Source organism: Callospermophilus lateralis, chromosome 9 (genome assembly GCF_048772815.1).
Source record: "Callospermophilus lateralis isolate mCalLat2 chromosome 9, mCalLat2.hap1, whole genome shotgun sequence".
NCBI lineage: Eukaryota > Metazoa > Chordata > Mammalia > Rodentia > Sciuridae > Callospermophilus > Callospermophilus lateralis.
This window is the reverse complement of record NC_135313.1, coordinates 32205408-32229287: the sequence shown is the minus strand read 5'-3', so window position 1 is coordinate 32229287 and position 23880 is coordinate 32205408. Positions and strand designations below refer to the sequence as shown.

Sequence of the window (23880 nt, the reverse complement as noted above, 5' to 3'; positions counted from 1 at the left end):
TATTGAAGCAAGCTCAAGTATTGTACCCGCTTAAAATCATAGGATGTTAGTAATATCATATCCAGTACACTGTACCTTTCAGTAAAAAGTGATCTCTCATGGTTCTCCTGTAATTTTTACTGTATACAAACCATGATACACAAAATATTTATTAACTGTTTGTTATTGGTAAGGCTTCCAGTAACAGCAAGCTGTTAGTAGTTAGGTTTGGGGAAAGTCAAAAGTTATATGTGGATTTTCAGTTGCAACAAGGGAGCTACCCCTTTATTGTTCAAGGGTCAACTATATAAGTAATCTTGAGATGACGTGAATGTGGGAGGACTAATAAGTCATAGGCAAATATACCATTTTATGTAAGAGATTTGTGTATGGGAGAACTTGGATATCTGTTGAAATCCTGGAGCCAATAAAGAGACCAAAGGGCAACTTTTCTGTTTTAGATTTTGAGCTCTAAATTCAGCTATATTGGAGTTCAAATCCTGACAGTGGTATTAACTGATGGGATGACTTTTCAGTAACTTAACTCTATCTATAAAATAGGTAATTCAGTACCTACATCAGCAGATTGTTAAGGAAAGATAGTTTTATTGTCATTTTTCATAGACATGAGAAATAATTTACTTCCTTAAATTTGCAAAATTGATGGAATTGATACTAGAACAAAGATATCCTAATTCTAGTAAACCAACCAACAACAAAAAAAACACTTTACTGTTAGATATATTTACTTCATAACAAAACATTAACGTGATTATGTTTGATACCTGAGGTCACAATCGTCAAAATATTAAAATTGAAATAATTCAAAGGCCCTGCTGATTTTTTACCTGGCAGTTGGATTAGCAAAACTGGAATTTTACTTGCCTCTTGAAACCTGATTCTCATTAGTGACTATTAATATCATTGAAAAGATATAAATTGGATATTCCTTACAGTCTTAAGTGTCCCATTTTCTCCTTTAAAAAACAGAGTTTCAGTTACATCAAAAGAATTTTAGGCTGTGGGGACAGATTTCAGTGTTGTTATCAGAAGTTCTCAGATGGTATTTGTTTTGTTTTATAGGGATGCTTGTTCAATTATGCAATTATGTATATTTTATATCAATTTAAACATTCATTTGTTCTTTCCCCTGATAATGCTAGAAGGCATTTGGACATATTTTTATGCATTGTTGATAACAGCTCCAAAATGGAATTCTAAATTCAAGGGAAAAGGATATATAAGGCAAATATTGGTTCTTTACCCAGAAAACTGTTTTTCTACATCCAGCGTAGAATAAAATTTTTTTAAAAAATTTTTTTTATGGACACAATATCTTTGTTTTATTTATATATTTTTTTATGTGGTGCTGAGGATCGAACCCAGTGCCTCACACATGCTAGGCAAGTGCTCTACCACTGAGCTACAACCTCAGCCCAATAAAAATTTCTAAGGAATAAAAATCTCTAGATAATCATCACAGCAAGATTTTGTTTTCATATTTTCCAATATAAAAACATCATTCTATGAAAAGGATTTTGAAGGTAGTTTGAGAGTAGACTTCCTCAGTACATGAAGAAATGTTACGACCACTTCCTTCCTCATAGTATTTGAACTCAATAATATTTATTCTGATACTTCTGTCTCTCCTTCTGCTAGAAATAACCTATAGCTTCATTCTGCCCCTCAATTATCTGCCTAACTTGGACTCAATGTCACTCTTCTTAGATGCCCTTCTTTTTAAAAAAAATTTTCTTATAGTTATAGATGGAAAAATGCCTTTATTTTATTCATTTATTTTTATGTGGTGCTAAGGATCGAACAAAGTGCCTCACACATGCTAAGCAAGCACTCTGCCACTGAGCTATAGCCTCAGCCCTAAGATGCCCTTCTTGACAGCCAACTTGCTTCCCAGAGCTAATTGCTGCTCCCTTCTCTAAGCCACCTGTCTACCTCATGCACACAGGACATTGTTGTAGCTTCATTTTTAATGATTATCTCCCATGTAAGAGTGTTATTTTTTTTAAATGTAGTGTACAAAACGTATCTTATACTCTCATGCTTTTCCCTTTTCTTGTGCCCCAGCAGAGATTCAGGTGTGGAGTAGTTCAACATTTCCCTTGAACTGACTTGTTCAATTAGGTATACTAAGCCTATGTTTTGTTGTTGTTTTTGGTGGGGGTGATGGGTATTAAATCTAGGGCCTCACAAATGCTAAGCAGGCCCTCTACCTCTGAGCTAAATGCCTCCAATCCCTAATTTAATCTCTAATTAAAACCTAATTTTAAATTTAGAAAGTTTACTCTTAAGTAGTAAGAATAGTAAGAAAAGGAATTCTTTATGAGATGAGCTAAGAGAGCAGGTATCAACATATTATGAACTACATTGCTGTGGCAAACAGCATAAGTAATCCCCTGTGGTCACCTTCTCCCAGTACTGGGAAAGCAGCTCCAGTCTTTTCTCCAAGTGAATCTTAGGAGCAAATGAGTGTACCCACCTCTGTTAACACCAGCCTCAACTGGAAGAAAAGGGACCAATGAAAAGCAGACTCCCAATTTTTGAGGAAAAGGAGGAGCAATATGTTATAAGAGGACTGGACCTTCTAGGCTTCTACTGGCCTCTCATATTCTTCCTGTTTAGGGAATAAGACCTAAATTTTTTAGTTACCCAAGAAGAGAAGTTTAGCAGAGATCAGAGACAATCCCTGTTAAGAAACTTGGTCACTTTCATGTTATATCCATCCCAAGGGGAGAATGCCTTATCTGTGAGTGTATCCTGCTACGGAACCAGAAATGAGAATAGATGAGGGATTGGTTATATAAATGCCACTTCTTTTTCCACTGCATCTGATAAATAGGCCTATTTACCTTTACTTTAACCACTTAGTATATACATACTACATTTGGATGAATTAAGAAAGACATTTAAAATAACTGTCCCTTAAAACTCAAAGACCATCCAAAACAGGGCTATGAATTCATTTTTGTCCTCTCACAAAGATTATATATATAAATGTCATGTTTACAGTCTCTGGGATATATATATATATATATATAGTTAGCAAAAAATGAGAAAGACAATGACATTGTATGTGAATTTTCTGGCTGCCTTTATTCAGTTTTTTTTTCCTCCATTAAAATACACATTAAGAAATGATGTGATAACTGGAGCTCTAGCTCTTGGTATGTATGAAATGAGGACCATATCCTAAGGGTGAAAGGAGGTGGGGTCCTAAGGAAGGTGGAACAAAACCACTATTCAAGCCCTGCACTGCCTCTGGACTTCTACATACAAGAAAATTAAACTCCTAATTGGTTCAATCCACTATTAATTTGGCTCTCAACTGCAGCCAAATATAGATGTTGTTTCCCAGGCTTCAACAGGTACATCATTTGAAATATACTGAATTACAGTCCAATAATGAGACAAAACTGATTCCCATATACTAAAATGTTGTAAGTTTGAGGTCTCTGTTTGAGGAATACCAATCCATTAAAGACTGAAGTCACATTTTAAAAAGACATTTGTATTTGGTATACAACATACATAAAGACAAATGCTAATGTTATAAAATTTGTAGAATGTTTAATATACCAACCAAAAGATTTTGTCTGGAGAATATATTCCTATCTGTACATTAAGATAGGTTAGGGAAAGAGGAGATTTCCTGGTTATCCTGAAATTTGTATGAAATTTCTAAAGGATCTGACATATCTTTAATATGAAGTTCTTCATCTAAAATAACTCAATGAAGTCTTAATAAATTGGCAACATCTACATTTTTTAATGTTCTAAATATGTACAAAGTCTTATTTTCTTATAAACACTACTTGTTTTACCAAAAGGAAATTAGATTTCCATTTCTTTTCTTGTAACATTTTCTATTAATCTTTCTAAAAAGATGCTAACTAAAGAACCCAAGCTTCTCCAATAGAAATAAAAATATGGCCAATTAAGTACTCTAGTTCTAATAATATTCTTTTATAGTATTTCAAAAACAAATATTAATTCAAACCAATAACTGTAAAAAGAAGTTTAAAAAATCTCAGTTTAATTTCTACAGTCTGTAGGGTAGAGAATACAGGCCACATTTTATTTTATACACACAAAATAAAAACAATGAGTAATATGTTAGCTTTCATGAAGGGTGAAAACCATAAACCTTAATCTAAAAGGCTGCATCTGCATCAGCATAATCTGATGATTCTCTACCAATTTCATTTACAGAATGCCTCTATATCAAGTCATTATTCACTTTCATGCCCCCACATGGGAAGTGGTAGGGGAATATTTGTAGGAATACAATTTATTGTCTGCACCTCCACTTAGAAGTAGCTGTATAGAAAGAGAGAAAAATACACAAAAACATAAGTACAATTATTCCATATAATAGCTAAGCCTAAACAATTATTCCATATAATAGCTAAGCCTAAATAACCACTAATAATTTGCTTAAAAAAAAAACAAAAAATAGCTAACTAAAGAACCCAAGCTTCTTCAACAGAAATAAAAATATGGCCAATTAAGTACTCTACGTCTAATAATATTCTTTTATACTATTAGGAATTACAGATGAGCAGTTAACTGACATTGAACATTAGCACTTATAGGGACCACTTACAGAAAATTTCACTACTATTTGGGTTGAGTACCCCTAATTCAAAAATCTGCAGTTTGGGCTGGGGAGGTAGCTCAGAGAAGAGGGAGGACCTGGGTTCAATCCCCAGTACTAAAACAAATCAAAAGCAAAAATCTATACTTCAGAATACTCCAAAATCCATGTTTTGAGCACAAACATGATGCCACAAGTGGAAAATTCTGCACCTGACCTCATGTGATAGGTCACAGACAAAACAGGCATACCAAAATACATTGTATAAAATTACCTTCAGGAGATATATATATATATATGAAATAAAAACGAATTGTGTTTAGACTGTATCCCATTTCCAGGATAACTCATTTATGTGCAGATATTCCAAAATTTGAAAAAAATCTGAACTTTGAAATGCTTTTGGCAGCAGGCATTTCAGATACTCAGCCTGTATGATGATACAGGACACAAAAACATCAAAAATGATCATTTGAATTTGGTTGAGGGACAGTATGCTGTTGTACTTTCTACGAAGCTTTTTTCAAGATATGTAATAAAATAGTTTGAAAATTGATACAGTTTTCCTTACTTAAGAAAAACAAAAGTTTTTAAAGGACAGTGCATTAATTGTTTGCAAATGGATATTGCAAATTATTCAAGTTGCCCTGGGACCTGTATTTAGAAAGAATTCTTAGGCAATAAGACATTATGTGTATACATACAAAATTAAATGGTAATTCTTTAAACTCGTTTTATAATTCATTTTTATTACATAGGATTTTTGTGACTAGTAAATACTTTGATCCAGTTAGTCTGAAATAGTGAATTTATGGACTTAAAATCTCTCAGTAAGAATCTCATGAGAGGGGCTGGAGCTGTGGCTCAGTGGTAGAGCGCTTGCCTAGCATGAATGAGGCCCTGGATTCGATCCTTAGCACCACATAAAAATACACAAATAAAATAAAGGTATCCTGTCCATCTACAACTACAAAAAGTTTTTAAAAAGACTCATGAGAGGAGCTGGGGTTGTAGCTCAGTGGTAAAGTGCTTATCTGGCACATGTGAGGCACTGGGTTCGATCCTCAGCACCACATAAAAATAAATAAATAAAATAAAGGTGTTGTGTCCATCTAAAACTAAAAAAATATAAAGATACTCATGAGAGAAAATAAATTGCTTCAAAATTTCAAATTTTACTATTATCAGAAAACAAAATAGTTCCTTGAGATGTGAGGTTTTTTATTGTAGAACAAAATTATAAAAATGATATACATTGAAACTAATAACTTTATAAACACAAATACCATATTTATTCTAATAATAAAGTCTCCTTTTCACCAAGTAACTAATGAATTCTTACCCCTGTGTCTGTCCAGTCCACACTTAGAACCTTATCTTCATGAGCAGCCAGATCATAGAGAGGAGCCTTACAACTAAAAGAGGAAAATATTAACATGCTATATATATTCACAGGATTAAAACAAACATTTACGAATAATCACACTTTCCTGAAAATTTTACAGGATTTACCATCCTTGCCTGAATAACCATTTAATCTGAGTCTTAACTCAACCACCTTTACTATTTTTCCTGTATAATCAGCAGACTACAGAGATTTATTATAACAAATATATTCAGGAAAAATGTTATTTAGTTTTAAAGATTTATTCATAATTAGGCCAATTTCACACTTCCTTCACTATTTTTCTTTTATACCCAAATCGTGGCTTTGTTTTTTTTTTTAATATTTATTTTTTAGTTATAGGTGGACACAGTGTCTTTATTTTACTTTATGTGGTGCTGAGGATCAAATCCAGTGCCTCACACATGCTAAGCAAGCACTTTACCTCTGAGCCACAACCCCAGCCCCAAATCATGGCTTTATCTAGCCATTTCTACCCTGATAACTTCTATATTTATATTTTTAGCCCAAACTTCTCCCTTGAGCTACACATGTATATACAATTGCCTGACAGTTGGATGGGCACAAGAAATTTAAAACAACAAATCAAAACTTCTGATTTTCCCTCATATATCAATTAATTGTTCTATCCTTTCCCACCATGGTTAAGTGGCACCATCAATCACCTAACTGCTTGGGCAGAAAATGAGAGCATTATCCTGATTCAGCCATCCTCAACATACATCTAGTACCCAGTTATTTATCTGTAATGCTGCCACCACAGTTCAAGTCACAATTATTTGTGTCTTGAATTACAATAGCCTCTCTGCTTTCATTCTTGCTCCCTTGTTCAAAACCCTCTAAAGCATTCCAATCACATTTAAAATAAAACCCAAACTCATTACCATGTTTTAGCAGGTCACCACTAGCTGCTTCATGTCCTGCCACTCTCCTCTTTGCTTACTTTACTCCATCAACACTGGCCTTCTTGCTATTTTGCCAATATGCCAAGATTCTTCACCTTATCTGTTGTTCCCTCTGCTGTGATATGTGCATGGTTCATTCCTTCCCACTATTAGCTCACTACTGCAATATCAGAGGGACCCTCCCCTAAGAAGTGTTCCTTTACTCAGCTACTTTCTTCATAGAACTTACTACTATCATCAGAAATTATGTTAACTGCAATGTAAAATGTTTAAAATGAATATAATAGCTTCTAGATGTTAACAAGTCATGTATTATAAAACAGTATTATAATATATTACAAAGCAGATTTAAGGCCAAAAACAACAACACACAAACAGGCATTTAGTTAATGCATCTTTTCTACTTGTAAAGACATGTAAATAAGTTCTGTATGCAGTTTTTTTGGAGTGCACTCGCTCATGCTCGCTCTCTCTTTCATGCTCTCTCTCTCTCTCTCCCTATTATTATTATTATCATAGCACTAGCCTATAAGTAAAGAAATATACCTTTAACACATAATTATCTTTATATTTTTAATTTTTCTATTAACATAATTTATATTAAGGTTCAAGATAATCTTTCTAAACTATTTTTTCCTGTTTTATAACAAAGTCAAAAGAGATTATAAACTGATTTTTGTATTTTTTGATAAAAGATAAAGCAACATGGCATTAGTTTTTTTCAGAATGCTAAAAAACAACATACTAAAAATCCTTTGATTCTGGCTTTTTTGAAATATCAGTATTTTTGAATATTAGGTAGTAAAACCAAGAGCTTTTTTTCCTAACCCTTCCAGGCAATTTTTTCATTTTATAATAGTAACTGATATCTTTGGTTTATAGAGAATAAAGAGCACTTACCTTCTTGTATCCCACAGCTTGACAATGTTATCTAAAGAGCCTGAAATCAGCTGTTGTTCATGAGTAGGAGACCACTTTACTGCTGTGACCCAGCCTGTGTGTGAGGTCAGGGATAGTGACACCAAAGAACCATCTGAACAAAGCAAAAAAAGATAACAAGTACTAAATTTTAGAACAGAAAAGTAGGCAGAACAAACCTAAAAAATATTTGGAGAAATCCTTGTTTTTTTTTTTTTTAACATGCCCCAATATTTATACAACTCACCTTTGGTTCGGGGATCCCACAGTCTTATATGCCTATCTGTGCTTCCAGAAGCTAAACGTTTACAAAGTGGAGAATAGGAAATACAGTTAAACACTTTATTTCCTGTCTGAAAAGGAAAAGAAAAGTACACTTGACTATGATAGACTAAAAGTAAGCATTTCTAGAAGTTTTTGTCACTTAAAATATCAAAGTTAATCAGAGGAATACCGAAATCCTTACCAAAGTTGACTTAAGACCGCCAGATTCAACATCCCATACTTTAATTGTGTGGTCCCAAGATGCACTGCAGATTTCTTCAGCATCTGACCAGAGTACTGAGGAAATTGCTTCTGTATGGCCAGAGAGGGTCACCATGGGAGTCTAGAAATGGAAGATCACCCCCAAAAAAGGGAATAGCATTTTCATTTCAGAGTAATTAGAACAATAGTAGTAGTTATTAACTTCCAAAACCATATGCCAGGTATTTTTGCCAGAGGTTTTAGTTTTGATAACCTGCTCTATTTCTTCTTTGTAACAATCCTCCAAGGTGGATATATCTGTTCTTATTTTATACACGAAGATACTGACACTGAAATAATTGCCCAACATGATACAGCTTATAAGTGGCAGACTTGAGTTTAAACCCAAATAGCACTCCCAAGTTTCTAGTCTTTCTATTGTATTCTAACTCTTCCTCATCTGTTCTACTTTTCATTTTAAGCAGTATTAATATTAACACTAATTTAATTCTCTCAATGAATAAACATAATATTAAAGTCCTGTCCCCAAATGGCCTTGAACTGACCCAGTCTTTCCTCTCTTCTCCTATCCTGTAGTTCTCAGAATAACTGTAGAATATGCTGGGAATGTAACATCCTGAGATACGGATGGACTGACCGGAACAGCCTGGGCTCAGTTCCAGCCCCCCCTAGAAACAGGATGTCCTTCAAAGCATTGCCCAGTAGGTCTCATGACCTGTGGGTATAAACCCCAAGTGTTGCTGCTTTTTGGGATTCGTCACTGTGGTGAAAGTGGGGCACACAGTTAAGACTCCATCTACCCCGGGCAGCTTTCTTGGGAGATTGACTCACAATGGATCCTAGGCTTCTGTTGGCCCTTGCTGCTTCTTTGTAAGTGATAAAATCTATTTCATGTAACTTGTGGCATGTGAATGTGTTCTGTCTCACTGGACTAAAGCAATCAGTAAAACTGAAGTGGATGGAAGTGTATAAACTCTTATTCCTAGTGGTTAGCATAGTGATGATTTTTACTGTCCTCTATGCAGTGGGGTGGGTGGGGGGGCTTTCTCAGTTGGGATCTGTTATTAATGATCACAGTTAGTGAAAAAAACTTTCAGGTCAGAAAGACCTAGGTCTGAGTTGAGGTGCTGCCAATTTCTACATGACTCCTCCAGGTAAATTAATCTCAAAACATTCTTGGCACTCTACTTCCTCAGCATCTTTAAATCCTATTTGTTTTGTTTGTTTGATACCAGGCATTGAACTCAAGGTCTGCTTAACCACTAAGCCAAATCCCCATCCCTTTTTATTTTTTATTTTGAGACAGGGTCTCACTAAGTTGCTTAGAACCCTGCTAAATTGCTGAGGCTGGCCTCAAACTCGTGATTCTACTGCCTCAGGCTCCTGAACTGCTGGGATTATAGGCATGTGCCATCACACCCAGAAGTTCTACTGTTTAATCTTTAAATGATGTCCATTAATGAGTACTCCAAAATCTCTAATGTCTTTTCCAAATTAAAAACCCCAAATTACATATAGAGCCTATAAGAAATATGTGAGAAAGACAAAAAGAATTCTGGAATGGGAGGCAGTTGGTCTCCTTTTGTAACTGGTATAGTTAGATTTCTTAAATATAACCTCGTCTGTAACTGGAAGGGTTATGCTAGATCAGGACATAGACTCTGTTAGTAAAATGCCAGAAAATAAATATTTTAGACTTTGCCAGCTACATGCAGTTTCTGTTGCATATTGTTATTTGTTTTTACAATCCCTTACAAATGTAAAAACTGAGGCTGGGTATGTGGCTCAAGTGGTAGCACGCTCGCCTGCCATGCGTGCGACCCGGGTTCGATCCTCAGCACCACATACAAACAAAGATGTTGTGTCCGCCGAAAATTAAAAAATAAATATTAAAATTCTCTCTTTCTCTCTCTCTTTAAAAAACAAAAAAATTTAAAAAAATGTAAAAACCATTTTTATAGCACTATAATATAAAAAGAAGTATACATAATATAAAAAATAAACCCAAAATGGTTGTTGGGCTGTGTTTGTCAATTCCTGGACCAATTATACAAATATTGCTTTTCTGGCTCTAAAATTTTCCTAAAAGAAGTAAAGGAACCTGATAAAGAAGTAGGAATAAGAAAGATAATCAGAAGTTTATAGGATAGAAAATGACAGGGTAGAAAGAAACAACAGGTAAACTATAAATAATAAGCTATCCCATTCTTAGATGGTAAGTCAAGAGAAAGGAAAACTTATGTTCACATAGAAACCTGAACATAAAAAATATTATACTGTTTTGTTCATAACTACCTACCTGGAAAACAAGCCAACTATCCTTCAACTTACGAATGATTAAACCAACTGTGGTATATCCATATAACAGAATCCTACTCCACATCTAAAAGGGACAAACCAATGATACCCTCAACAACATGAGTGAGTCTCAACTACCTTATATGTTAAACAAAAAGGGCTGATATAAAAGACTATGCGCTTTATTATTCTACTTCTGTGACATTCTGGAAAACTTGTAAAAACAGAGAACAGATCAATGGTAGTGAGGGTATGGAGGTGAAACTACAAAGGGGCAACATGAATTTTGTTGGATGAGAGACCCTTCTGTATCTTGGTTGTATGACTGATCAAAAGCCAAGAGCTAGGATGGGTTGTAGCTCAGTGGTATAGTGCTTGCCTGGCACCTGTAAGGCACCGGGTTTAATCCTCAGCACCACATAAGGAAAAAAAAAAAAAAAAAAAAGTCAAGAGCTATAACCAAAAGAGCATGTTTTATTTTCACTCTGTAATTTTTTTAAAGAAGAAAAGTCAATATTGGTGTTATTACTATAAACAAACTGAAGCGGAATAGTACCAGAAGGAAAAAAGAATTATAAAGGAAGAAATTTTATGTTAATATATGAAGCAAATGACAACTAAATGATTGACAACATTATTCATATTAATACAATTCAGGTACTGGAACAGAATGCAGAGGTGACTTTCAATATATGTCTTATTCCATTTTTTAAAAATACAAAGTTTTCTACAATTTCTATTTACAGCAACATTTTCACTACAAAAATTAGCACTTTTCTGGCATTATTTCAAACAATAAATTATGAATACATGTATTTAAGCCCTATATAAAGCTAAATGAAAAACTGAATATACTATTATTTCTCTCAAATGAACAATGGAAGCAATTTTATAAATGCATTCCTCTAAAAATAAAAGGTATTAACACAAGGCAGTGAGTGATATAAAATACCTGTAATTCATACATTCATTAAAGAACATGAGTCTAGAATATATAAAGAACTCTTAAAAATTTAGAAAAAGATAGACAAAATACTTCTTTTATTTTTAAATTTTTTTTCTTAGTTGTAGTCAGATACAATACCTTTATTTTATTTATTTTTATGTGGTGCTGAGGATGGAACCCAGGGCCTCACACGTGCTAGGCAAGCGCTCTACTGCTGACCCACAATCCCAAGCCCAATAAACTTCTTTTAAATGGGCCAAAAGACATTCCTGTATATCAGCGACAAATCCTCTGAAATGGAAATGAGGACAACCACTCCATTCACAATATCCTCAAAAAAAATAAAATACTTGGGGAATCAACCTAACAAAAGAGGTGAAAGATTTATACAATGAAAACTACAGAACCCTAAAGAGAGAAATAGAAGATCCTAGAAGATGGAAAAATATACCCTGTTCATGGATAGGCAGAACCAACATCATCAAAATGGCGATATTACCAAAAGTTCTCTATAGGTTTAATGCAATGCCAATCAAAATCCCAACGGCATTTCTTGTAGAAATAGAGAAAGCAATCATGAAATTCATATGGAAAAATAAAAGACCCAGAATAGCAAAAACAATGCTAAGCAGGAAGTGTGAATCAGGCGGTATAGCGATACCAGACTTCAAACTATACTACACAGCAATAGTAACAAAAACAGCATGGTACTGGTACCAAAACAGGTGGGTGGACCAATGGTACAGAATAGAGGACACAGAAACCAATCCACAAAATTACAGCTATCTTATATTTGATAAAGGGGCTAAAAGCATGCAATGGAGGAAGGATAGCATCTTCAACAAATGGTGCTGGGAAAACTGGAAATCCATATGCAACAAAATGAAACTGAATCCCTTTCTTTCGCCATGCACAAAAGTTAACTCAAAATGGATCAAGGAGCTTGGTATCAAATCAGAGACAAGGCGTCTGATAGAAGAAAAAGTTGGCTACGATCTACATACTGTGGGGTCGGGCTCCAAATTCCTCAATAGGACACCCATAGCACAAGAGTTAATAACTAGAATCAACAAATGGGACTTACTCAAACTAAAAAGTTTTTTCTCAGCAAAAGAAACAATAAGAGAGGTAAATAGGGAGCCTACATCCTGGGAACAAATCTTTACTCCTCACACTTCAGATAGAGCCCTAACATCCAGAGTATACAAAGAACTCAAAAACTTAAACAATAAGAAAACAAATAACCCAATCAAAATGGGCCAAGGACCTGAACAGACACTTCTCAGCGGAGGACATACAATCAATCAACAAGTACATGAAAAAAAGCTCACCATCTCTAGCAGTCAGAGAAATGCAAATCAAAACCACCTTAAGATACCATCTCACTCCAGTAAGATTGGCAGCCATTAGGAAGTCAAACAACAACAAGTGCTGGTGTGGATGTGGGGAAAAGGGTACACTTGTACATTGCTGGTGGGACTGCAAATTGGTGCAGCCAATTTGGAAAGCAGTATGGAGATTTCTTGGAAAGCTGGGAATGGAACCACCATTTGACCCAGCTATTCCCCTTCTCGGTCTATTCCCTAAAGACCTAAAAAGAGCATACTACAGGGACACTGCTACATCCATGTTCATAGCAGCACAATTCACAATAGCAAGACTGTGGAACCAACCTAGATGCCCTTCAATAGACGAATGGATAAAAAAAATGTGGCATTTATACACAATGGAGTATTACTCTGCATTAAAAAATGACAAAATCATAGAATTTGCAAGGAAATGGATGGCATTATTGCAGATTATGCTAAGTGAAGTTAGCCAATCCCTAAAAAACAAATGCCAAATGTCTTCTTTGATATAAGGAGAGTAACTAAGAACAGAGTAGGGAGGAAGAGCATGAGAAGAAGATTAACATTAAACAGGGATGAGAGGTGGGAGGGAAAGGGAAAGAGAAGGGAAATTACTTGGAAATGGAAGGAGACCCTCAGGGTTATACAAAATTACATACAAGAAGAAGTGAGGGGAAAGGGGAAAAAAAAAAAAAACAAGGGGGAGAAATGAATTACAGTAGATGGGGTAGAGAGAGAAGGGGGGATAGTAGAGGATAGGAAAGGCAGCAGAATACAACAGACACTAGTATGGCAATATGTAAATCAGTGGATGTGTAACCGATGCGATTCTGCAATCTGTATATGGGGTAAAATGGGAGTTCATAACCCACTTGAATCAAAGTGTGAAACATGATATGTCAAGAACTATGTAATGTTTTGAACAACCAACAATAAAAATTAAAAAAAAAAATGGGCCAAAAGATGAACAAACGTTTCACATTTAAATATCAAAAGGCTAGGGTTTAAATTAAGTTCCACTAAACATCACCAAAAAATGGGTAAAATAATACACTTTTCTTTCTTTATTTTATTAGCTACACATGACATTACAATGATCTTGGCAATTCATACATTTGAATCAATTGGGGTATAATTTCTCATGTTTCTGATTAATAATACACTTTCAAAAAGTAAGTTAATGTGTAGCCAAGTGTAGAGGGTTAGTAGTCCTAGCTACTAAAGTGAGTTAATATATGTATATGTTACATGGTAAAATTGTCATGGCATTGACCATATCAAGTGCTGGTGGGAATATGGAGTAATTTGAACTTTCATTTACTGTTAAACGAAGTGAAAATTGACATAGCCCATTTTGGAAAACTTTTTGACAGTATCAAACATACAGAAAGCCAAACATGTGCGTACCTTGTGTGACCCAGCAATTCTACTTCCGCACAGTGATCACACACATAATCCCAAAGCCAATTATAAAAACTTTCTTAGCAGATTTATTCATTGTAGCCTCAAATTGGAAATCAAATAATGTCCATCAAAAGAAGAATTTAAAAATTGTGGTATATGAAATTTAAAAATAGGTAAAATTAACTAAGATGGTATATGTCAGAGGTGATTATCTTTCAGTGTCTATTGACTGTGAAGTAGACTAGAGGGAATTTTCCAGGTGCTGGTAATTCTCCATATTTTGATGTGAGTAGTGATTACTTGGGTATATACCTTTGTAAAAATTAATTGAGGTGTACATTTAAGCTGTACACTTTACTACATGAATGGCAAACTTAAAAAGAAAGGGAACAAACCTACCTTTTCAATAAGGAATTTTTATAACTTAAGAAATCTTTTTCTACTCAGATACATTCCTTAGAGATTTGATCAGAGAAATACATCAATAGAAATTACCACTGAATGCACTATTTAATTGGTACAGCACTTCCAGCTTTAATTTGTCCTACAAGAGTAAGGAAAATAAGTACTTGCCAGATCTTTCCTTTTGCAATTCAGCAGTATGTATTAAGAAGTTCTTCATTACTACTTTCAGTTGGAACCAGTGAGTGTATTGTTTATTGCATCTTAATGAGTTTGATGAATCATTTATGATCAACTTCATTTCTCATTTTCAACAATATTTGTAAGATATCTTATTGGTGACTACAGAAATAAAGTGCAAATATGTGCTTGATTACTGCACAATCATCATAAATATTAGAAAATAAATGAGAAATGTTTTCGTAAACCTTGCTCAGTATTTTCTTCTCCTTAAGTATATAAAAACAAAGTAGATCACATTATGACACATATCTTCATAACAAAATAGAATGAATTAAGGATCTGGATGAAAAGTCAAACTCATGGAAGCAAGAGCAGACCTGTGATTGTCAGGGGCTGAAGTATAGGAGAAAATGGGAAAAGTTGGTCCAGTGGTAAAAATTTTCACTTATGAGGTGAACAAGTTCTATGAATCTAGCGTATAGCAAGGGTGATGATATATTACTGAGCGTGCGTGCATGCGTGTGTGTGTGTGTGTGTGTGTGTGTGTGTGTAATCATCATTTTACACATTCTGAATGTAGTCAATCTTTATTTGTAAATTGAACATTTTTTTAAGTAAAACAAAATCTGGATGAACTGTTCAAAATCTGGATGAACAGTTCAATTTAATGGGATCTAAAACTAAATGATAGAGGCAATTTCCAAATTAAACTCCTAGTGAATTAGGAGATATGACTTGCATCCTTAGTAGGAATTATATCCTTACTATGTGAAATAAATAATATTGAAGTCAGGTAATTAGTTGCTTCACTTAACTATAGTGCAAGATTTAAAAACAAAAGATCCTAATTCAGAGTGTACCACGAAATCAATTACAATAGCTCTATAATCAGCCTACCAAGCTGTAAGCCTAACTCAATGCTACAAAATTCCACGATTCAGATAAATGTAGCAATAGTACAAGGTTTATAAGAAAAATTTACAAATTTACTGAAAGAAAGCTTAATATTTTTCACCTACTGAAAGCAATCATCTTTTTTTTTCTAGTAGGTTTATAAAGTGAAGAAGGTAAAACAAAATAAAATACAAATAGGAAATGCTGTTCAATTACCACGTATTTATTAAGACAGATCTAAGAAATTACAGTCAGTTCTACTACTTACCCTTGTTAGCCCCAATTGTTCTGTTTTCTGTTTCTTTCTTGGTCTATTTGTGGATTCCTCCATTTCATCTTCTTCATCTGTGGGGACTGCATCAGAGAGAACAAGATTTAATATTGGAAAAACGTTGTCAATATTAATTACAAACTGTTTGAAAGAATTTTTTGCATCTCTGGGTATACAGTTTTTCTGTATTATCTAAGTTCATTAGGAAAAGGATTTTTTTCTTTAATCATTCTGGGAAACAGAAAATTATACATTAAAAAAAATACCTGGATTACTAATATTCAAAAATAAGAATAAGATCACCATTATGAAAAGAAATCACTTTACCATAGCTATGAAAAATTACTTACTATTAGTTCTAGGAGTTACAACCAGATTGTACTTATTACATAGGAAGTACTAAGATAAACAATGTTAAAATGAGATACATTCAACTATAACGCACCAATGAAAAATGTGGGGAAATAATACATTTCAGTCATCTGTATTCTCCTTGAGTATTTCATTTTTTTTAACAAGGAAAAGTGATACATAGTTATTTTTTGTTTTGTTTTGTTTTGGTGATACTAGGGTCAAGCCCAGGGACTCACATGTGCTAACTAGGCAAGTGTTCTACCACTTGATAACTATCATTATGACTGGTATGAAAAGAAATCTCACTATAGTTTTGATCTACATTTCCCTAATTGCTAATGAATGTTGAACATTTTTTTCATGTATTTGTTGCCATTTGTATTTCTTTTTTGAGAAATACCTGTTTAATTAATTTGCCATTTATTAATTGGGGCTTTTTTTGGTATAAAGTTTTTTGAGCTCTTCATATATTCCAGATATTAATCCTCTATCAGAAGAGTAGATAGCAAAGATTTTCTCCCATTCTGTAGGTTCTTTCTTCACATTCCAAATTGTTTCCTTTGCTGTGCAAAAGCTTTTTAATTTGATGCTGTCACATTTATTAACTATTGGCATTATTTCCTGAGTTTTAGGGGTCCTATTGAGAAAGTCAATGCCAGTGCCTAAGAGCTGGAGTGTTCAGTCTACATCTTTTTCTAGGAATTGCACAGATGGTCTAATTCTGAGGGTTTTGATCCACTTTGAGTTGATTTTTGTGCAGGGTAACAGATAGGGTCTAGTTTCATTCTTCTACATATGGACAACCACTTGTCCCAGCTCCATTTGTTAAAAAGGCTGTCATTTCTTCAATGTGTTTTTGGCACCTCTGTCAAGTATCAGATGAATATAGATATGTGGCATCCCACTTATATTAGCATTCCACACAGATTTGTCTCTGTCATCTATTCTGTACCATGAGTCTGTTTCTGACAGTACCATGCAGTTTTTGTTACTACAGCTCTGCAGTATTGTTTGAAGTCAGGTATTATGATGCCTCCAACATTGCTTTTTTCGGCTTAAAATTGCTTTGGCTATTCTGAGTCTTTAGAATTCCAAATGAATTTTAGGAGTTCCTAGTTCTTCGAAGAATGTCAATTGTATTTTAATAGGGAGTGTATTGAATGTGAATATTTTATGGCCATTTTAACAATATTAATTTTGTCTATTCATGAACATGGGAGGTCTTCCCATGTTCTGTGATCTTCTTTAATTTCTTTCTTCAGTGTTCTGTACTTGTTGTAGAGGGCTTTCATCTCCTTGGTTAGATTTATTCCTAGTTTTTTTTTGTTTTGTTTTTGACGCTATTGTGCATGGAATTGTATTCCCGATTTCCTTCTCAGGACATTGTTGTTGGTGTACAGGAAAGCTGTTGATGTTTATATGCTGATTTTTTTTAACCTGCTACTTTGCCGAATTCATTTATTAACTCAAGAAGTCTTTTGGTGGAATGTTTTGGATCTTCTAAATAGTATCATCTGCAGAGAGTGATAATTTGACTTTTTCCTTTCCTATTTTTATCACTTTTATTTCCTTCTGTTGCCTAATTGCTCTGGCTAGAATTTCTAGGAATATAGTAAATAGCAGTGATAAGAGTAAAAATTCTTGTCTTGTCCCAGTTTTAAAGGAAATACTTTCAGTTTACCCCCATTTACTATGAGGTTGGCTTTGAGTTTTTCACACAGAACCTTTCTGATGTTTAGTAGGTTCCTTCTATACCTCGTTTCTTTAGTGTTTTTATCATGAATGGGTGCTGGATTTTGTCAAAGGCCTTCTCTGCATCTATTGTTCTTAATTCTGTTTATGTGATAACTTACATTTATTGATTTGTATCAAACTATCTTTGCATCTCTGGAATAAAATCAACTTGGTAATAATGTATGATCTTAATATGTTGCTGAACATGATTCAATAATATGTTAAGGAATTTTTGCATCTAAGTTCTTCCGGGATATTGGTTTTCTTTCCTTCATGTGTCCTCATCTGGTTTTGGAATAAGAGTGTTACTGGCTTCATAGAATGAATTGGAAGTATTCCAACCCCTTCTGTTTCATGGAATAATGTGAGGTGTACTGGTATTAGTTCTTTTTTAAAGGCTTGATAGAATTCAGCTGAGAATCCATCTGGTCCCAGGCTTTTCTTTGTTGAACACAGTTGTTTTTTGTTGTGGTGCTGGGGATTCAACCCAGGGCCTTGTGTATGCAAGGCAAACATTCTACCATGTGAGCTATTTCCTCAGCCCCCTGGTTTTTGGTTTTTAAAAATCTTTGTTACATATCATTGGACAGGTAGCACACCCAGATTGAAAACTACAGATTTTAATGTTTTGTAACTCTAATGAATATTAATCTGCTTTCCCTAATGTGATTATAAACCCCTAAAAGTGATAGCTAACATACAATATCTCATTTATATAGCTCTATCAAAAAATACCACAAAAAGAAAAATTTCTAAACTAAACTGCTTTCTTCCTCAAATTTGTTTGCTTTCATCATTTTTATAAAATCTACTAAAATGGATCTTATACATAATTATTTAGAACTGGTTAAGTTTTTCTTGATTCCTCTTAATTCTGCTTTCTGAACAGTATGGAGTGTATTATGCTGTAAAACAGCAGTTCCCTCAGAAGTAATATTCTGGTCTTTTTACCTGTGCAATTAATAGTTCTAGTTACAAGATTTTAAAATCCAAATATTTGGATGTGTGCTTTTCCTTTTTTTCTTCCCACCAGTATCTCTTATTATCATCAAGACATCGTCCTGAGTCTTTCCTCTCCTCCAACTGCTCCTTTTAATCTGTTTTCCAAGTAAGAATATTAACCTTGATATTACCAATTTCATTGAAAAAATTTTTGTTAAAAAGTAGGGCTGGGAATGTGGCTCAAGCGGTAGCGCGCTCGCCTGGCATGCATTCGGCCTGGGTTCGATCCTCAGCACCACATACAAACAAAGATGTTGTGTCCGCCGAAAACTAAAAAAAATAGATATTATTAAAAAAATAAATAAATAAATAAACCAGAGGCTGAGGTTGTGGCTCAGTGGTATACCCTTGCCTGGCATGTGTGAGGCACTGGGCTCAATCCTCAGCACCACATAAAAAAATAAACAAAATAAAGTAAAAAAAAAAAAAAAAAACTACACAGAGATTTCATCTCTCTTTTTTTTTTTTTTAAGTATACCAGCTTAAAAGTCACTATTTTTTTTTTTTCTCTTTTTCTTCAGTTCTGGGATTGAACCCAGGGCCTTGCAAATTGTAAGCAAGTGCTCTATCACTGAGCTACATCCCCAGACCATTCTTTTTAAAATGACTTAAAGTGAATAAAGATTATTCAAAAGATATTTTTGTTTACTTCCATGTTTCTTAATAAGAGAACTGTGTGAGAATTAAAGTGATCATGTTCCACTGCACCACTGATGATGCTTGGGGCAATTCAATCTTATCCAATAAATAAGGGAGAGATAGAGTAAAAAACAAAGTCTTAAAACACACAAAAATATTCTAATATGTCACTATAATATACTCCTTTATACATATCCTAAAAAGCTCTGTTTATGTTTATGGCAAAACATGGTGTAATAAATCCTCTCAATTGAATTCTTAAAACATTAATAAGTCAAAATAATAGGAATATTTAATTTACCTGTAGACCAGATCTTTAGCATCTTATCCCAGGAACCACTGCAAAACTGAACAGATAGAGATGAAGGGGAAAAACATGTGATAAAACTCATATTTGCCCTGTTTTTTGTGCTATTTGACTTGAAAACTGACTTTGCTTATTTAATCTCGGTGGAACACAGGCTTTGAAATCCTTAACTACCATGGTATCATCTGCCCAGCTTCCTAGTCTCGTGGAACCTGCTGTATTCTCAGTCTCCACAGCAATCAAGGGAGCTGCCATTATTATGTGCTCTGGTGGTGTTTACTTAGATCAGGGTGAGCAACTGACCTACACTATACTAGTCATTTTTCCCCCGTTTAGAACCTTTAAAAACCCCTATGTTCCAAGAACAGAAGTTTGTCTTTCTCCAGAGACAGAGAATATAGGATTATAAGACCTGGGAAATGTTTACTATCATGTGGAAAAAGCCAATTTTGGGCAAGAGAGAATAAAGTTGACTTAAGAAGACAAGAAGGTGAGGGTATGCTAGCCACATTCAGGCTTCCATTCCATTAGTTCCTGAGGCTCAAATGCATCATCACCTTCCTAATGATATGGTGGTTCACTCTTGTTGGACATCATAGTTCCAATAAGCCTAAACCAGTTTATGATGAGTTTCTGCCTTTTATAGTCAAAAGTCAGTGTATGATTAATTCACCTAAATTTCAAGTCCATAACATGTAAACTTTCTGTATAGCTCAAAATGAAAAATCAAATCTTTACCTTTAAATGTATCAAATGTCCTCTGTTATTCTAACTGGTAAAGAAACATGGAAAATCCAGAATACTTTTTTTCTTTTTAAATATTTTTTTAGTTGTTGATGAACCTTTATTTTATTTATTTATATGTGGTGCTGAGGATTGAACCCAGTGCCTCACACATGCTAGGCAAGTGCTCTACCACTGAGCCACAACCCCAGCCCAAATCCACAATACTTTATGTGGCTTAGGAAACTTTCAAATTTTAAAAGGGTTTTTAAAACCTCATAAGTCAATATAGTATTGCTCTTAGGTTTGTGTCCTTTTTAACTAATATTTACCATTTTGTCATGATAAAGAGTACATCAGCATTAATGGTAAAACAAACTCTCTTAACATTAACATTAATGTATGCTACAGCTCAGATTATTGTTTTAGGTATTCTAAATTGATTACAGCATTTAGAGTAGCTGATTAATTACTAATGTTAAAGAAAGAAATTACTTGTTTATCTGACTTCTTAAGTATTTTACAGTTTATTTAAGGTTCTAAACCAGCGCTATCCAGACTAGGGGAGAAATCTTTATATCTCTTATTGCATGAGTATTTGCTTAGGGTTTCAAATCATATTCTTTAGCCACTGATTGTTAGGAAAGTATATGAATTAAGGGGAATTTATATAGAGAAACAAAGTTTAGTAAAATGCTTAAATTCTACTTTAACAAAGTACTAATAACTTAGTAGTTACTTACTTTAGTTCCTGAGCTATCAACAGCTATAGAATCCACACTTCCAGCATGACCTCTGCAACAGTGTAGAGCTTTCACTTTGTTTTTCTCTACATTCCACTCCCACAAGAGAATGGTCTGATCCATAGAGGCACTCAGTAGTAAGCAAGACAAACTATCTGAAGAAAAGAGAACACAATAACAATAAACAAATTAGTACAAAATTTATATAATCATGTTCTTAAACTGAAAAACTCAAAATTTTTGGTGGATTTAAAATATAAATGCACATAGGAGGCTTTTAAAAGAAAGTTAATGTATACACCTATAATCTTAGAGACTTGGGAGACTAAGGCTGGAGGATCACAAATTTGAGGCCTGCCTCAGCAACTTAGTGAGATCCTGTCTCAAAATAAAAAAATTGAAAGTGCTGGGAATATAGCTTCAATTTTAGTATTGCAAAAAGATAAAATAATGATAAAAATAAATTTAAAAAAATAAAGAAATCTAACATGGTATAAAAGGAAAGAATCTTTAAAATTAGAAGATATGCATTTAACACACTCAAGAAACTCAAAAATGTATACTACCTAATATAATGTTAGAAAAGATTCACTGTCATCAATTTATGGATTTTTTTTTAAAAAGGTCCTTTTCTTCTTGAACAGTATTTTTTTTTTAAACACTGTGTTTTTGAAAGATCTTACAATAACTATGGCATGAAGCATTTCATACCCATTCTACTCTCCATTCTTCACCTGCTCTGAAAATGGGTATTTCCAAATTCCTTTCTAGTATTCCTCTTAGTTTCAGCAAAAAGTCCTACCTTTTTTCACCCAGGCCACATCTTTTACAACGTCTGTATGTCCCACAATTGTCATTATTGACTTTCCTTCCAAGGACCAGATTCGAGAAGTCTTATCATAAGAACCAGTCAAGATCCTATCAAGAGGAAAAAAATTCTGTGAACTTAATAAAGAGGCTTTTTCAAGCTCTGAAAATCAGTTATGTTTCTATGGCAACTACAAAATAAATGGTGGAGATTATATTTTTAAATGCTTTCTATTTATTCATTATTTGTTTATTTTAGTTGTCAATGGATCTTTATTTTATTTATTTACATGTGGTGCTGAGAATCAAACCCAGTGCCTCACACATACTAGGCAAGTGCTCTACCACTGAGTAACAACCCCAGCCCTTAAACGCTTTTTTAATATGAAGATTTTAAAATATATCAGATGTTATATTATACTTTAGAGTTTTCCTGACCTACTAATATAGCAACTGAAAACCCTATATTTCACTTTTATTATTATTGAAAATACTAGAAATCCCAGGGAAACTATGCAAATAGTTTATAAAGCCTAATAGAGCTTTGTAATTAACCAGTGAAAAGCATTAAAGAGATAAACAGGGCTGGAGATGTCGCTCAGTGGTAGAACATTTGCCTAGCATGTACAAGGCCCAGGATTCAATCCCAACACCACAAAAAGTAACAAAGCAAGAAAAAATATTTAAAGTAAAATCAGTAAATACATGGCTTTGTGTAATAATTCCAGAGACTCATTTTTAAAGGTGAATCCTCCTATGATTCACTCTTGAGGTAGTCTTCTACAAGTAAGTTCATTACGGATTTACTCTGAGCCATCTATATTTTCTTTCTTGACTCAACTGTGCCGACTGTAGCCCTAAATTTTCATGATCTGCATCTTCATGGTAGTAGGCCAGGAGATCTGTGGCTATGAAAGTTACTTTTCTTTTAGGAAATAAATTATATCCCTGGTCGTAAAAGCAACATACTCAAACCCAGTAAATTAAATACTTTAAGACACTTGACTTGTATAAAAAATAAAGGTCACACCTTGAAACAGAAAAGAAATCTACCAATAAATTCCAGTTTTCTTTTTGAATACACTGAAGGCAAAGATCTTTCTGTCTGATGTGATCACTGATACACATATAACAAACTTACTCTGACAAAGAACAGGGAGTTGGAAAAAAATATTCATATAGTGGATTTAAAAAGACTTAAGAAAGTAAGAAAAGAGAAGAATATTCATCTATTAGTACCATTCCTCTGCTCCTTTAATTGAACTGATCCAGTCATCATGGAACATACATTGCTCTGGCTGGGGTGCAGTGTACTTCTCCACATATTCTAGTTCCACAACCTCTTCCTAGTCAGCGAGAAACCAGAAACCAGAAATCAATTGGTGATTTGGTTTTAAAATATTACTATGAAGATAAAGGAACCCCCAACTTAATGTATCTCCTTCATGTTAGTCTCCTTTATAACCCAGAAAATTTGGAGCCACTGAAAAAGTAAAAAACTTTACCAAACAGTGTGCTA

General features: G+C 34.0%; 1 protein-coding gene across 2 annotated transcripts in view; it reads right to left on the bottom strand.

Moving 5' to 3' along the window:
• Nucleotides 1-3064: 3064 nt before the first annotated feature.
• Nucleotides 3065-23880, bottom strand: part of Wdr12 (WD repeat domain 12) — a 29221-nt gene continuing 8405 nt past the window's right edge. For both annotated transcript variants that reach the window (XM_076866890.2, XM_076866889.2), the window contains exons 5-14: nt 23601-23707; nt 22357-22472; nt 21555-21709; nt 20083-20128; nt 16050-16135; nt 8286-8426; nt 8067-8172; nt 7802-7934; nt 5934-6006; nt 3065-4314 (exon numbers count right to left, since the gene is read on the bottom strand). In XM_076866890.2, the coding sequence (XP_076723005.1) occupies nt 4237-4314; nt 5934-6006; nt 7802-7934; nt 8067-8172; nt 8286-8426; nt 16050-16135; nt 20083-20128; nt 21555-21709; nt 22357-22472; nt 23601-23707 (1041 nt within the window). In that variant the 3' untranslated portion in view covers nt 3065-4236. The remainder of the gene's footprint in view (nt 4315-5933; nt 6007-7801; nt 7935-8066; nt 8173-8285; nt 8427-16049; nt 16136-20082; nt 20129-21554; nt 21710-22356; nt 22473-23600; nt 23708-23880) is intronic.